This window comes from Diachasma alloeum, unplaced genomic scaffold, assembly GCF_001412515.2.
Source record: "Diachasma alloeum isolate Michigan unplaced genomic scaffold, Dall2.0 Dall_scaffold_00513, whole genome shotgun sequence".
Lineage (NCBI taxonomy): Eukaryota > Metazoa > Arthropoda > Insecta > Hymenoptera > Braconidae > Diachasma > Diachasma alloeum.
Window position 1 is genome coordinate 258,377 of NW_021680645.1, and position 15,234 is coordinate 273,610.

At 37.3% G+C, this 15,234-nt stretch overlaps 1 protein-coding gene across 10 annotated transcripts in view; it reads left to right on the forward strand.

Annotated features, from left to right (window-relative positions):
* The window catches only part of LOC107042725 (calcium/calmodulin-dependent protein kinase type II alpha chain), a 197,974-nt gene that overhangs the window by 87,965 nt on the left and 94,775 nt on the right, over positions 1-15,234 (forward strand). For all 10 annotated transcript variants that reach the window (XM_015263881.1, XM_015263882.1, XM_015263884.1 and 7 more), the window contains exon 3: positions 7,771-7,830. In XM_015263881.1, the coding sequence (XP_015119367.1) occupies positions 7,771-7,830 (60 nt within the window). The remainder of the gene's footprint in view (positions 1-7,770; positions 7,831-15,234) is intronic.

Genomic DNA, 15,234 nt, shown 5'->3' on the forward strand with positions numbered 1-15,234 from the left:
AGTCTTGATCAATCGCCATANCAAAAAAAAAAAAAAAAAAAAAAAGAAATGCCATCACCATTTTGCATATTATTTCGTTCTGTCAAACAATTCTACATTCGGACCCTCTTAAGACTCCAATTCGTTTTTAATCCGGGTTTAATCAAGGTTCAATCAGTAGCGAAGCGGTAAGCCGGTTTAAGTCGACTTAGCTCTTCACTGAGTTTTCGAGGAATATCGCCGAATCTATGGGAAATCGCGAAATTTTCATTATACCCTTTTTTGTAGCTCTCAATTCGCTCTACAAAATTGAGTGAAAAAAAACAAAGAGAATTAGAATTTAGAGAAAAAAAATCCGTACCGCCCAGCCGGGATTCGAACCCGGGTCTCCCAGTTACGCGCCGGGCACTCCTCCGACTAAGCTGCCGGGAACTGCGGAAATTCAATCTCCAAATTCGCCTCACACACCGCCTAACCTCCTTTAGGCATTAAATAATTCTAAGAGAATGAGATTTTAGAGAGAAGAATAGATTCAAAAATAGATTCGCTCTACAAAATTGAGCGAATTGAAAGCTACAAAAAAGGTAATTACAAAAAATTGGCTATATCCCTTAAGTTCCGAGATATTCATTAAAAACTGACTAATAGTCTAAATCGACTTAAGCCGGTTTACCGCTTCGCTAATGAATTAAGGTTTAATCAGTGTATAACTGTGATTTAATGAGAGTTTACTCAGGATTCAGCCAGAGTTTACTCCAGGTTTTGTCAGAAGTTAATCGGGAACATGAATCAATATGAATAAGTAGGGGAGGGTGTGCCTGTACCGCCCACCTAAAGGGAAATGCCAGTTTTATATTTTATATTTCAACTTGAGTATAAAAAACGTATTTGTGAGACTTCGTTAACTATAGAGCTCGTTATTCTCGAAGTGTAGACGCCTAATTCTCCTTATAATCCACAAAATTGATTGAAAATAAAAGAGAGAACCTATTGAGCGGTACTACCCGCCGTCAGGTAATACCGCTCGTCACGATTCCAATGCCGCTCATAGGGTTTTGCGTGTATCGCTCGCGCCGCAACCTAACCTGTACTCGAGTGCTGTCGAGCAACTACGTGGCCGATCCTATGAGCGGTATTACCGGCTCCGCTCGACGTCAACAAAATTGTTGATAATTATTGACATGAGTGGAGTTTTGAGTTCGAATTGGTCTCAAATTACGTGTGAAAGTACCACGAATCGAATAACCACAGTTTAATATGAGAATTCAGCGTTTGAAACTATCAAAAACCTTAATTAAAAGTCCACAAATTTTGCACTGTAAAGACCTTAAAACTTCCTTACGTATTTTTTCATATTTAAAGTGATAAATAATGTGAAAATTTTCCGACAATCACATCCTATCATCAAATTCTTCATGATCAGGAACAGAAAGAAATTTTTAAGTTGATGGTTGCGGAGAAAATCGGGTGAGCGGTATTACCCGCTGAGCGGTACAGGCACACCCTCCCCTATTCAGCATAATAAACTGGTACCTGAGCTTAAATACAGATGGAGATTTTGATATAAAAAGCGAATGACGGTATTGTGTAACTTGATAAGCAATGATGCTATTCTTACCATTTTTCACCCTGATTAAGAAGGTATTGAAATATACTATTCAAGCCCTGATTTAATTACAGTTTTTGATGATTCTGTCAGTAATGACGAAAAAATCGATTTTCTCTTTCAAATGGGATAAACAATGTGCTATAACTCAACAATGAATTGTTCGACCTCCATCATATTCTGATAGAATCAAGCCCTCTTGATTCTATCAGAATATGATAGAATATGATATGGGTATTGTTATCAATCTTTTGAGCCATGACTAATTATATTTTGTTGACAGTTTTGTGAATGATCATTAAAAAATAGATTTTTGAAAAACTGTCAATTTTTTCAAATCATTGTAAAAAATTGCATTTTAATCTGTGCCAATGAATAGAGTTTACTAAAGTCTATAACCATGAAAAAAATCATGAAATTCGCTGATCCCTTAAAAGAAAATTTCGAAGAAAAAATGAAGAAAGGAGACTACACACATACATATCTCTGTATATTATAAAGATCCAAATCGACTTCTGGTGATAAAAATTTGGTACTCGAAATTTAGACTTTAAAATTGAGAGTCACAAGGGTCAAAATAAGGGTCACGAGGTTCAGAGAAAAGGTCATGAGGGTCAGAACAAGAGTCACAAGGGTTGGAATAAGGGTCACAAGGGTTAGATTGAGGGTCAGAATATGTCAGAATATGAGTCACAAGGGTGCGATTAAGGGTCATAAGGGAAGAAAAAGGGTCCAGTAGGGATCACAAGGGTCAGATTAAGGCTCATATGGATCAGATTAAGAGTCAAAATAAGGGTAACACGGCTCTTATGGGTCATATGAGGGTTGGCGAGCGGAGCGGGCAGGGGGCGTAGCCCCCTAGTACCATCTAAAAATCGCATATTCTGTTTAGATCGAATCTAGTTATCCTAACACAAAAAATTGGCAACTTTAATTTGAGCGATTACAAAGCTTCCATTCGGAAACAAAATCAAGAGAGTGCAAGATAACACAAAGGATATTTTTCTCTTACACATAAGGAGCAAGACAAGATGAGAGGACCCACTCGAAATTTATAAGACAAGAAAACAAGAAGAAGAACAAGAGAACAAGAAAACTTTTATTTTAATCGCGTCTTGTCTTGTCGCATCACTGATTCAAGCAAGACCTGTTTGAAAAAATATATTTTTTTTATGAAATATATCTACTGGTCACCAATTGTCAGGCCGAGAGTTTATAACTAATTTGACCCAGATATGGGCAATTCACTCCCGCTGATTACCTAATTCAATCAATTTTGATGCCCCATCACCCCCCCCCCCCCCAACTAGCTCCACTCGATTAATACTCATTAGAGAATACAGTTACGAAAACTTGGGTAATGTGCACTCAAATGTTAATACTGCGTGAAGCAGTAATATAATTTTCCCCATATTGATCATAATCAAACAATACATCCCGCGGGCCTCCCCACTGTGCGGTAAATTATACCCCAGAACAAACAGAATGGTGTTGATTTATTCTACCCGTGAATATCATGAAACGAAGTATTTACGCTCGTTTTTAAATTATGTTAATGGAATAGTTAAAATTCCGTGATATAGATTTTGTGCCCGAGTGGAAATTTCATCGCGGTACCCCGATGCATCACACGGAAAGAACATAAAATTATTTTTTATTCCTGTGGGAACATAATAAATTTGAATGTGAGACATCGAATGCAGGACCATAGTTAAGGTGTTTCGTGTAAAAAGTCAAAATAATGAAAAAAAAATGGAAAATTTATGGGAAAAATATCTGAGTATGCTGCATCATTGAAAATTCTTACACATTTTTTTCAGATCTCCGTTTCACGAAAAAAAATCATGAAATTTGGATGTTTTTGTAACCCCTCCATCTATATCCTCCGAGGTTATCCCCCTCTCAATTCGGTAAATTTCCATGGCACCCAGAAAAATAATAAACTATTTTGAGGGAAAACTACTGGGTGATAAATCTAATCTTTCTTGAGAACACGTATAAGTTTCAGATTTTTTCAAATGTCATAAGAAAGTTATTTGAACAAATTATTTGGAAAATTATGAGTTTTGGGGCAATTACGCCCTCACGCGCCTCGCAGACGCGTGATTCGAATGTCAGTGAGCATTATGGGGAATGTATGGGTTGGACCATGGAACTGAGAGAGAGAAAACACTCGACAGGTTTACCAACTCGAGACACATTTTAATATTATTTCAATAATTAGAAAAACATCCAATAAAAATTATTTGACACCCATAGGCGATGAGAAATGAATCAATCAATCTGATAAATAAAATCAATATTCGAAAAATGTTCAAATGCACACTTCAGTAGTTACTTGAAAATTGGAAAATTTAGTTTTCANATGCACACTTCAGTAGTTACTTGAAAATTGGAAAATTTCGTTTTCAGTGATTGAGTCAAGGCTCGAGAACAATGAGACTCGCCTTCCGTTTCAGCCCCCCCCCCCCCTCCACCCCGGAGGAATTGGGGTTGTGGGAAGCAGATTCAATTCACTAACAAATGCCATTCAATTAACTAATCACAGTATATTTACAAGACGTTAAGGAATGTATACAGAAGTGAAGATGTTACGTAGAAGTCGGGTGGTCGACTTGCTGAGTATTTGGCGGTTAGCGCCAGACTGACTTCTTGAGGTATCTCCGAATTTGCAAGACGCCCGAATTCCGTAGATGGAATTAAGTCCGAGATATACACGTGACACAATAGGAGCGGGTGAGACAGGCCAAGAGTTTTCGTTTACCCGTCTCAATCATCTACTCCTCGGTGTCCGTGGTCAACGCGTAGATGTATATGCAGCGTTGCAGGTGAGACGCTACCCCCCCGCCCTCCCCGGTGGTCTACACACGAAACACCTTAACTCGAACTGTACATAATACGGCTCCGCATACGGAAAAATTTCTATTTTGAAAAATATATTAAAAAATATCTTGAATTGGCCCAATTTATATTTTAAAAATTATAGAAAACATATATTTCATTTTTTTATGTTCTTTATAAATTTGAAAAATATATGGAATTGGCCCATATTATGTATATTTTTTATATACTTTTTGATGGGGGTCACAAAGTATTTTCTGGCGAATGTGATTATAATCCTCGCCTTCGGCTCTCAAATTATAAATTCACATTCGTCAGAAAATACTTTGTGCGCCTAATGATGAAATCTACTATTTTCTCAGTGTACCCTGTCGGGACGTCACTTGTATCCGATGAAATTTCTACTGGGGTAAATGCAAGGCATTAATATGTATTGTATGGTAAAGAACTATTAATCCCTCTTTCGTGCGAAATAATAAGCGTACATGCATATCATATCGATAATCTACATCTGGGGACTATATATTACGGGGTTTTAAATGCAATGGTATTGTTCTTTTATGATGCAGGGGGATAATGATTTATGCATTCTTTTAGTCGAATGTGAGAGAATTTTAATATTTTTCATTCATTCTCGCTGCGAATGGGGCAACATTAATAATCTGTCTGTGAATATGAATAAATGGGAGAGTCGTAAGCCGACAATAATTTGTACACAATTACTTGACTTCACCCAAAAAAAGTACAGATGCAAGTCGACGTCGGCTTGATTCTAGTCGATTTTCGACTTCATTTAAGTCGAGTGACTCGGACTATGCCAATCCGGATTCCGGGTCTGATATGAGTCGAAAAGTGGTTTATTTCAAGAAGAAACGTGTCAAGCCGACATCGATTTGAACCAAGCCGAAAAATTGACTTGAATTAAGTCGAAAAATGGGCTTGAATCGCACCGAAAAATGGAGTGATTCACGCCGAAATTCTGCGTGTTCCAGATAGTAGATAGCCCCTTGATTCGAGTCGATTTTTAGGTTTGATTCAAGTCAATTGTCGACTTCACTCAAGTCGATTTTTCGGCGAGATTCAAATCGATTTTTTACCATGATTCAAACCGATTTTTCGGCTTAATGCAAGTCGATTTTCAGTTTGATTCAAGCCGATTTTTCGTCTTGATTTTAATAAATTTTGATGGAATAATTGAACTGAAATGTACAGTTTCCACTATTTTTTAAAACAAATTTCAAGTCGCAAAATCAGCTTGAATCAAGCCGGAAAATTGACTTGAATCAGGTCGAAAAATCGATTTCAATCAAGCCGAAAAAATGACCTGAATCAAGTTGAAAAATCGACTTGAACCAGACCGATGTGCCGGTTTGCATCTGCCTGACGTTGACTTGATTCATGCCGGCATTTCGACAGGAAATAAGTCGATTCCCGGCATGTATTGTTCGATAATTTTTCTCCAACTTTTTTCTCCCTATAAATTTTTTTAACAATGTACCTGTCTTAATAATTTCTCGATGTTTATCCAGACATTTCAAATAATATAGGCACATCCCTTTAAATTATCATTGTCAATAGTGTTTTTAGTCTATATCGGTAATTGATGAGAGCAATAACAAGCTTTGGAAACAAAAAATGGTCTCCTCCAGGAATAAATAATCAACAGCCTGACCAAAATAATTGAATTTCCTCTGAATAGATACATGTAGATGTATATGCACCATCTCCATATCCTGAATGATACGCAATTTGTTGATTCAAATCGAGTGTGTATTCAACCGGCGCCACTAATCCAGGAGAAAAAAGTTGACGGTGAGTTGAGGAAAACTGGCACGTGCAGCAGATTGATTTTTCATCGGGCGTTACCAGCATGACCGAGGGTGGATTCAACGAGGCCAGGGGAAATGGCCGACTAGCTCGGCAACTTGTACGATTCCCCCAGGAATATTCGGAACTTCTTTTTTATCTAATCGAATAATGAATGAGGGGGGAGTGACGTGGGACTTGATGGATAATTGAGGGAGACTTTCCTCGTGTCTTCGATTAACCATCACGGGTTGGTAGTAGTGGAACATTGTTTTTTTTCTTTGCATAACGAACTTCTTGAAGAGCAATTATTTTAAGTGTCTCAAAATTATTAATATATTGTATTTACGCCCGGGGGTCAAGTGTGGGCATACCGACGGGTTGGCCACTTAGGGAATCACTGAACCGACTGACTTAACTGCATTTTGATTTGCAAACATTACACCTGTGAAGTTACTATAATGTTATGTGCCGCATCAGTCCCAGCCCGAATGGGGTACAGTTAAAAGTAAGACGGCCCATGGTAACGCAGATGAAAATCAGAAGAGAGAAGTGGGAGAGGCAAGGCTGACGAATGGGGAGCCTATAAAACCGTAATGGTAGTAGGAAAGAAATGGAGATAAGAAAATTTAAAAAAAATAATAAAAAAATAATAATTGAAGAAAGAATTTGATAGATTAATTTCTTACACCCATCAAAGTTAGAATTCATACTACTTGAAATTGAAACGCCTTAACCCGTCACGTACGGGGTCGATGCCGTGATGCATCGACCCATGAAAACATGAATGACTCTCTTTGAAATTGATTATTTCGAAAACTATGGAGTTTAACTGAAGCAAACAAATAACGACGAAAAAAGGAATACTGTAGCTTCAATTACATATCGGTTTCATAATTTTCCGTTGATTAGAAGTCATTACATTCTAATTGCATCGAGCGCACTCCACACGGAGAGGAAAATTCAATAAAAATTACCAAAAAAAAAACGTAAAAATTACGGTTCAATAAAAAGTGTGAGTCGGAAGTGAAATTGTACGAATCGCCACGTAAATTCTACGATTTGTTCCGTAAAAATTAACCAGCTGTCTGATGATTCACCGCTGTGGGGACAACAAGTCGTTCCGTAATTTTTCTCCAGCGACGGAGAAATTTTATGGAACGGAACATAGAAATAACTCACCAGCTTCATGAAGATTGGTGAACGTTCAAAAATTTCTGATTTTGGAGTCATAATAAGTCGGGAAATTTCTGTAAGATTTTACTTCCTCCAGAAAAATTACGTGAAAATTTCGTACTTTGTTCGGTGATGAACCTGAAAATTCACTGATCGTTTCAGATTTCTTCTCTTCCATTCCTATAAAAATTTCCGGAAAACGATTTCCCGTTGCGGATTACGTGAATTGTTCCGTAATTTTTATGGAATATTTCTCTCCGTGCACGCTTGGAAACGAAAGGGCCCCATTGGTGAGGGGTTAATAAGACTAGTTTAGTGCACATCAGATTTATCTAATCGATGAAATCAAATTATTGTTTCAGATTTTCAAAAGTTGGAGCGAGAAGCACGGATATGTAGAAAGTTGCAGCATCCAAATATTGGTGAGTCAATAATCCAAGCCCAATAGATTGATGTTCTTCATTAAAACCGAAATAATTAAAATCAACGTAAATCGTTACACCAACGACATGTAGCAGAATGTTTTAATCATCGGTAACAACACCTCCTCCTTCTCCTCCCCGCCTTCCCCATCTACCACCGGGTTTGAATTCGAACCGATCCAGCCATTTATTCATTACCGCGTATCAATGCAGATTTGATGTACTGTGAGATGCCCAATAATTGGCCCCAATTCGTCAAATACCCCGTTAAATTCAAATTGAAACGTTTTCAATGAATTCAACGGCTAAACTCCTCGTCAATGGTCTTAGCAGACGTCATTGGATCGATTCGGTTATTTGCAATTCTATTGGTTAAATTAATTTCACTTGATGATCTTAATAATCTGCGAGTGTTTTGGGGGATTAATTGGCATCATCTGCTGGAGGATCTCAATCTACATATTCGAGTGTTTTAAAGAGGTGAAAGATACGGAGGGCAGAATGAACATGGTCACTGAGAAAAAAAAATACTTTTGCCGAGGAATCATTTTTTTGGCAGAACACTGTTGGAAATTGTTTGAAATTTCAGGGAAGATATTATAGTAAATCTTATGAGAGTGACATTGGATCGGATTTAAAGTTGACATGAGTTTTCAGTGGTAGTGGGATGGAAATTTCACAACTTGATTGAATTTTCAGTGGTACATGAATATTCAGATACAAAATAACATGAATTTTCAATTTTTCCCTGAATTTTCCTGATTTTTCTGAATTTTCACAGGATAATTGAACTGAAAAAGCAAGTATTTTATTGATTTCCAGTTCATTTGGACAGAAAATCAATGGAGTATTTGATTTTTCATTGACCAGATTTCCTGAAATTTTCCTGAAATTTCAGTGGAAGTGGTTTTTCATTAATCAGCTGTCTCATATCTGCACATTAATACACTGATAGAGAAATTTCCTGATATATACACCATTTTTCCTAGATAGAAGTAAATTATTTTCAATGGCTTGAATCTCGGAATGTTTCCACTTCACAGGACTCCAATAAAAAAACAATTGTTGGAAAATATTTTAAAATCCATTTATCCATTTCACCACATTTTAAACAATTTCATTTCATTATCTCTCTAAATTATAAAAATCTAAATCGACTTCTAATGATAAAAATTTAATACTCGAAATTAAGACTCCGAAATTAAGGGTCACAAGGATCTTGAGGGTCAAATTAAGGGTCACGAGGTCAAATTGAGATTTAGAATAAGAGTACAAATAAGGGCCACAAGGGTTAAATTAAGAGTAATGAGGATCAGATTAACGATCGCAAGATTAAGGGTCACAAGGGTCAGATTAAGGGTTTAAATAAGGGTTACAAGGATCAGATTAAGGGTCACGGGGTCAAATTAAGATTCAAAATAAGGGTACAAATAAGGGCCACAAGGGTTTCATTAAGGGTAATGAGGATCAGATGAACGATCGCAAGATTAAGGGTCATAAGGGTCAGATTAAAGGTTCAAATAAGGGTCACAAGGGTCAGATTAACGGTCACGGAGTCAAATTAAGATTCAAGATAAGGGTACAAATAAGGGCCACAAGGGTTAAATTAAGGGTAATGAGGATTAGATTAACGATCGCAAGATTAAGGGTCACAAGGGTCAGATTAAGGGTTTAAGGAAGGGTTACAAGGATCAGATTAAGGGTCACGGGGTCAAATTAAGATTCAAAATAAGGGTACAAATAAGGGCCACAAGGGTTACATTAAGGGTAATGAGGATCAGATTAACGATCGCAAGATTAAGGGTCACAAGGGTCAGATTAAGGGTTTAAATAAGGGTTACAAGGATCAGATTAAGGGTCACGGGGTCAAATTAAGATTCAAAATAAGGGTACAAATAAGGGCCACAACGATTAGATTAAGAGTAATGAGGATCAGATTAACGATCGCAAGATTAAGGGTCATAAGGGTCAGATTAACGGTTCAAATAAGGGTCACAAGGGTCAGATTAACGGTTACGGAGTCAAATTAAGATTCAAGATAAGGGTACAAATAAGGGCCACAACGATTAGATTAAGAGTAATGAGGATCAGATTAACGATCGCAAGATTAAGGGTCACAAGGGTCATATTAAAGGTTCAAATCAGGGTAACAAGGGTCAGATTGAAGATCTAAATAAGTGTCACAAGGATCAGATGAAAGGTCGCTAGGGTCAGAGTAAGGATTCAAATAAGGGACATGGCAGTCATAAACCAAGGGTCAGAAACAAGGGGTCACCAGGACCAAAATAAAATTCACGAGGGTTATAATGCGAGTCAGATTAGGGATCCAAATGACGGTCCCAAAAGACTAAGGATCACAAAGGTCCGATTAAGGGTCCAAATAAGGGTAGTGGGGGTCATATGGGGGTTGGCGAGCGGAGCGAGCAGGGGGCGTAGCCCCCTAATAATTCAATCCTTCATATTAAAAAAGCTGTTTGTCCTTTTCAAAACCATTTATTTTTAGCGAAAAATAAAAGTTATTTTTTATTCTCCACGAATGCATGTTTATCGTATCGCTCTCGAGTGCTCGAATTGAAATCACAATTATAATCCTGCCTCCATCAAAAATAATAAAACCAACGGTAACGATGGATCGATTTCGAAAACTTGTTACTCCCGAGATTATCGTGGATTTCATTGCATCATCCTCATTAAAAGTAATGAGGTAGAATAAAATGAAAAGGAGAAAAAAAAATCATAAACCGATTAACTACTGTTGTTGTCTGGCAAGAGAACTACGTCAATCCCCTGAATCATGCTACCCTCACGGAATAGCGAGGGATGGGGATATGCCACTTTGATATTGCATTATCGATAAATAATAATCCAGTATGATGGTGGGTGGAGGATGAAATCTTCGGTCCTCGGGAGGATCGATGTAGAAAGTCTGATGGCCTCGAAACACGAATAGGGACATAATGCAGAGGTCATTATCTGCTCCTTCGTATTTAATATCTCATTATCCTGAGAATAGTACTTTTTTCATTTAGACTTTTTTTTATAATTCCGCGTGTTGTTCGAATACTTGACATTTTAGTTGATGGATTGATTGTAGCGGTTTCACAAATTGAGGACGGGGGTTTTATTTTTGTCCGCAAAAAAATTAGTTAAACTCTTTCCTTCGAAATATTTAATAAATAGGGAAGCTGGTGTATGTACCGCCCACCTGAGGGAAATGACTCGTTTTTTCCTGTCTCACTCTCTGCAAACAGTCATAAACGGTTAGAATGGGTTCTTTGAGGTGTTTACTCGAAGATGTGAAGAGGACAGATTGTTTATTAACATTAAACATATTTAATTATGTAATTCCATTGCCATTGGCCAGTGAGCGATGGAATCGAACTTTGAGGGTAATACCGCCGGGCATGCGTCCAATACCGCCCAACTTGTTTTGATGACTTTTTTCAGCAATGCAGACCAACTGTTATAATTTTTCCTATTTTCATCCCACGGAGAGAAATATTCAATAAAAATTACGTATCTTTTCCGTAATTCTGAAGCGAAATGTGGCTGTAGGAAATTTTACGGAACTATCACGGAATTTTTCCAGAGCGTTCCGTAATTTTTTTCTTAATCTCATGTGAAAAATTACGATACCGTCACTTAAATTTTCTGAGTCGATTCCGTAATCGGTAAGCGAATTGTGAGTTCCGTAATTTTTACTGAATATTTCTCTCCCTGCCCCCGTTTCCATTCTTTGGCTCCATTTTGAGAAAGATTTCACGTGAATAATAATAAATTATCCTGAATTTACCCGATGTTCCAGTGGCCACTGACTACCCCAAACAATCGAGCTGTCACTTGACCGCCCTCTAGCTGCAGAATCTAGCAGCCCTATAGAAACCCTGGGCGGCATTACCCACAAACTCCGGACGGAATTACCCACAAACGCGGAGGCTGATAAAATAGCCAATAATAACTGATGAAGATATTTTTCTGCTATCGAACAGGTCGCAATGGATTTGGAAATGTATAACGAACATATGTTTCGCACTCCATTCAATTATGGGCCAACTGAAAATTTGAAAAATCTTAAATTCTGGGGTCGAAATATTTTAAGAATTCGGTAGGAAATGATTTGGATTTTTTTAACGATGTTTCCACGGGAGAAAATTGAGAATTTTCGTTGAAATTACTTGTTGTTATCAAATATTTACATAAAAAAAGAAAAAGAAAATTTTCTCAGCCAATCCTGAGAAATACGGGTGGGCGGTACAGGCACCAGCTCCCCTAATCGTGGAGCGAACTTGATTTTCAGTACTTTTTCACTCTATATCGGGGACAAAGTGCGAGACGAATAGTAAATTTTTTCCGTTCACCCGGGAAAATTTACTGAACGTGAGGGTAATTTGTGCCGAAACTGTAAAATTTACCCTGCATTCGATCAAAAAATATTCCAGTGAACGTGATCAATGGCTCAATATTGCGTATAATTTTTCTGTAACGGAGAGTGATTTTTTACCGAATGTGTTTGGGAATATTCTAGGAATTTAGGAATAATTGATATCATTTGGTTCTGTTCAGTTTATCTTGCGGTCGTTGGAAATAAGGTCAAACTGAACCTCATTATATATGCGAATGGTGATTGGCTATTGCTAACATTGACTCGATTGAACTTATGAATGATAATCATATATGAAATGAGTATCCCTCAGAGATATCCCCTTTGAGACGCATCTCGTTTCACCTCTCCAATGATTAATTTCTCTCATCACTGTCCTCACGCGAATACTTTATCATTAATCATTCATCTCACATCATATTATAATTCACATAAATTTAATTAAAATTCACTCTTCTCCGGTTTTACATTTAAAAGATATTAAGAATATCCCAGTATTTTTTACAGTTTAGTGCAGATCACACTATAGATTCCATCATTTTCTATCATCAAATGTGCCAATTAAATTGCCAGAGAAAAATTTGAAGGTAATGATGAATACTCAGCACTATTTAAATAATATTTTGCACAGAATTATTACTTATTTAAACTTTTTTTATTTATAAATAAATCATTGCAACTTTTTAAACTTTCGGAAACCGTATTGTTTTAGGCATGAAATCGATTTCTGGTAAAATTCTAAATATTTAATAAACTTATTATGATTCCAAAGAAATGATTTTACGGTGGAAGAATGCTTATAAATTATCTACAAAACATGCTCATAATTTTAAAAATTTGCTTTTTTAAATTATTTCATCAATCTTCTTCCACAAGTAAACTTTCAATTTTTTCAGATTTCTAAAATGTTTTCTAACGGTTTAATATCGATATAATAAAATTGTTGTAAAATTTCCGGAAACTAAGAGTCAAATGGGCCTCAAATGAAAGCTCTAATGTTCGACTACAAAAAAAGAAAAGCATTCCACTGGAGAAAACATCGCCAAAGTACTTGGATATCCTTAACAATTAGTTGGTTATCAAGTGTCAGTCATGGAGGTTACGAAAACATTAGTACAGTGACGCCACCGCAAGGTGGCGCAGGAGTCCAACATAACCGCTAAGTACGCTCCATCACCATGTATGAAAAAATCGTATAGAGATTTTTGTATATGATATTCGGAAATTTCGATCCGAATATTTTTTCTACAAATTATTTCTATAGGTTTGATCCTATACGACCCACTGCCACATGTATAGAAATATTTCGTATGGAGTTGCGACATTTCTCTACGTTTTTCTCTGGCGCATTTAGACATCTTTCGTATGAAAACAAAAATTCATGTAAAAATTTATGAATAGAAATAATTCGTATAGAAAATATTCGTATAAAAATATCCGAATATCATATACGGAAATCCTACAGAATTTCTATACGCAATCCGTACAGCAAATTTCTATACGATTTTTTCATACGTGACTGTTTCCACCGAAACAGCCTTTCGTCAATTATTTGTCCCCCATCATCACCATAACAATATAACCCCCCTCAACTCACCCTATACACCAAAAATATTTACAATCAGTCATCAACTCCCATTTCGTGAATCATCCAAGATATTCCCCAAGCATTCACCCCGGACAGAAGCCATCAATTGATTCCCTCGAATCGACAGCTGCATGAAAAAGGTGAAATACACACGTTCCTCGAAATTCGATCATCGCCCTCCGAGCACAATTGCCCAACAGCACGAGCTCACCTCCTTTTTTTCCGACAACCTCANCCCCCCCCCCCGGAGGTCCACACTTAGAGAGACATCTCCCAGTTTGATCTCGTAAAATGTGTCTGTCATGACAACCTCTACCCCCCCAACACACACATGCACAACATCAGTCGATATCCAGCTTCTCATCCCTTGTATCCCGTCTCCCTCCGTCCACTTCCTCTTTGCTTATTCACAATGGGCTGACTTTTGCGTTTTTAGTCACGTACCTATGCACGATGACGACGGGCTCGCGTGACTTGCGTTCTCATTTTTTATTACTACGGAAGACATGCTTCAGTTTTATTCCTTCATCTGCAAAAAAAAGTAAATGTATTTGGGAGTTTTGGCTTTACTTCAATTTATTTAAATTATCTGATTGATTATTTTTAGATTTTATCGAAATTTCATTGATGATGACTTTACACCGAGAGAAACACAAACAAGTTCTCATATTAGTCTTGTTTGGACCTACAGAAACGCGGTTTAGGGTCGTTGGCGGGGACATATTAACATTAATAAATTCTGAAAGCAGAGGATGATTGGAAATCGTTTGGCAAACAATGGAACACCAATACCATAGGCCATCGATTGAATTCGAATATACGTAATTAATGAATTTTTTATATATTTTCTTTTTGGGACTCTCCACCAACTACGTTCTCGCCGTGAGTCCTGGGTTGCGCTAGGAGTTGATGAGGATTGAATTCTTGACCAGGAAACTGTTGGTTCCTTTTCGAACTTGGTTACCTCATTTGAAAGAAAAGAATTTTAATCCCGAGTCGAATAATTGGACCTGACAAATTCTACTTAGGTCTTTCCGTTCAGAACTGGATAGGTCTTGGGAAGCCTCTTCCCAAGTGCTTCCGAGACCTTTCTACCTCTGGTTATGTCCCATTTCAGCACTTGTTAGGTGTAAGCAGGACTTGTATTCAGACTTTCCAAATCCTGGCCGGTCCCCGTAATTCTATCGGCCTATATTAAATCTGCGTTCATATCCCTGTTTATTCATGCGTTATTGAAATAAAAAATGCAATTATTGTTTTTTTTTTTAATCTCGAAAATCGACATTTCACGAGAGGGTGGAGGGGAGATGCATGTATGTGGAGGCTTGACATTTTTACCCAACAAGGGGAGAAGGTTGCAGAATCTATTGTAGCCACTCTTGTCCCTCTGCTTGCATGCATTATCCAAATAAAAAATGAAAATGTTAACAAATCT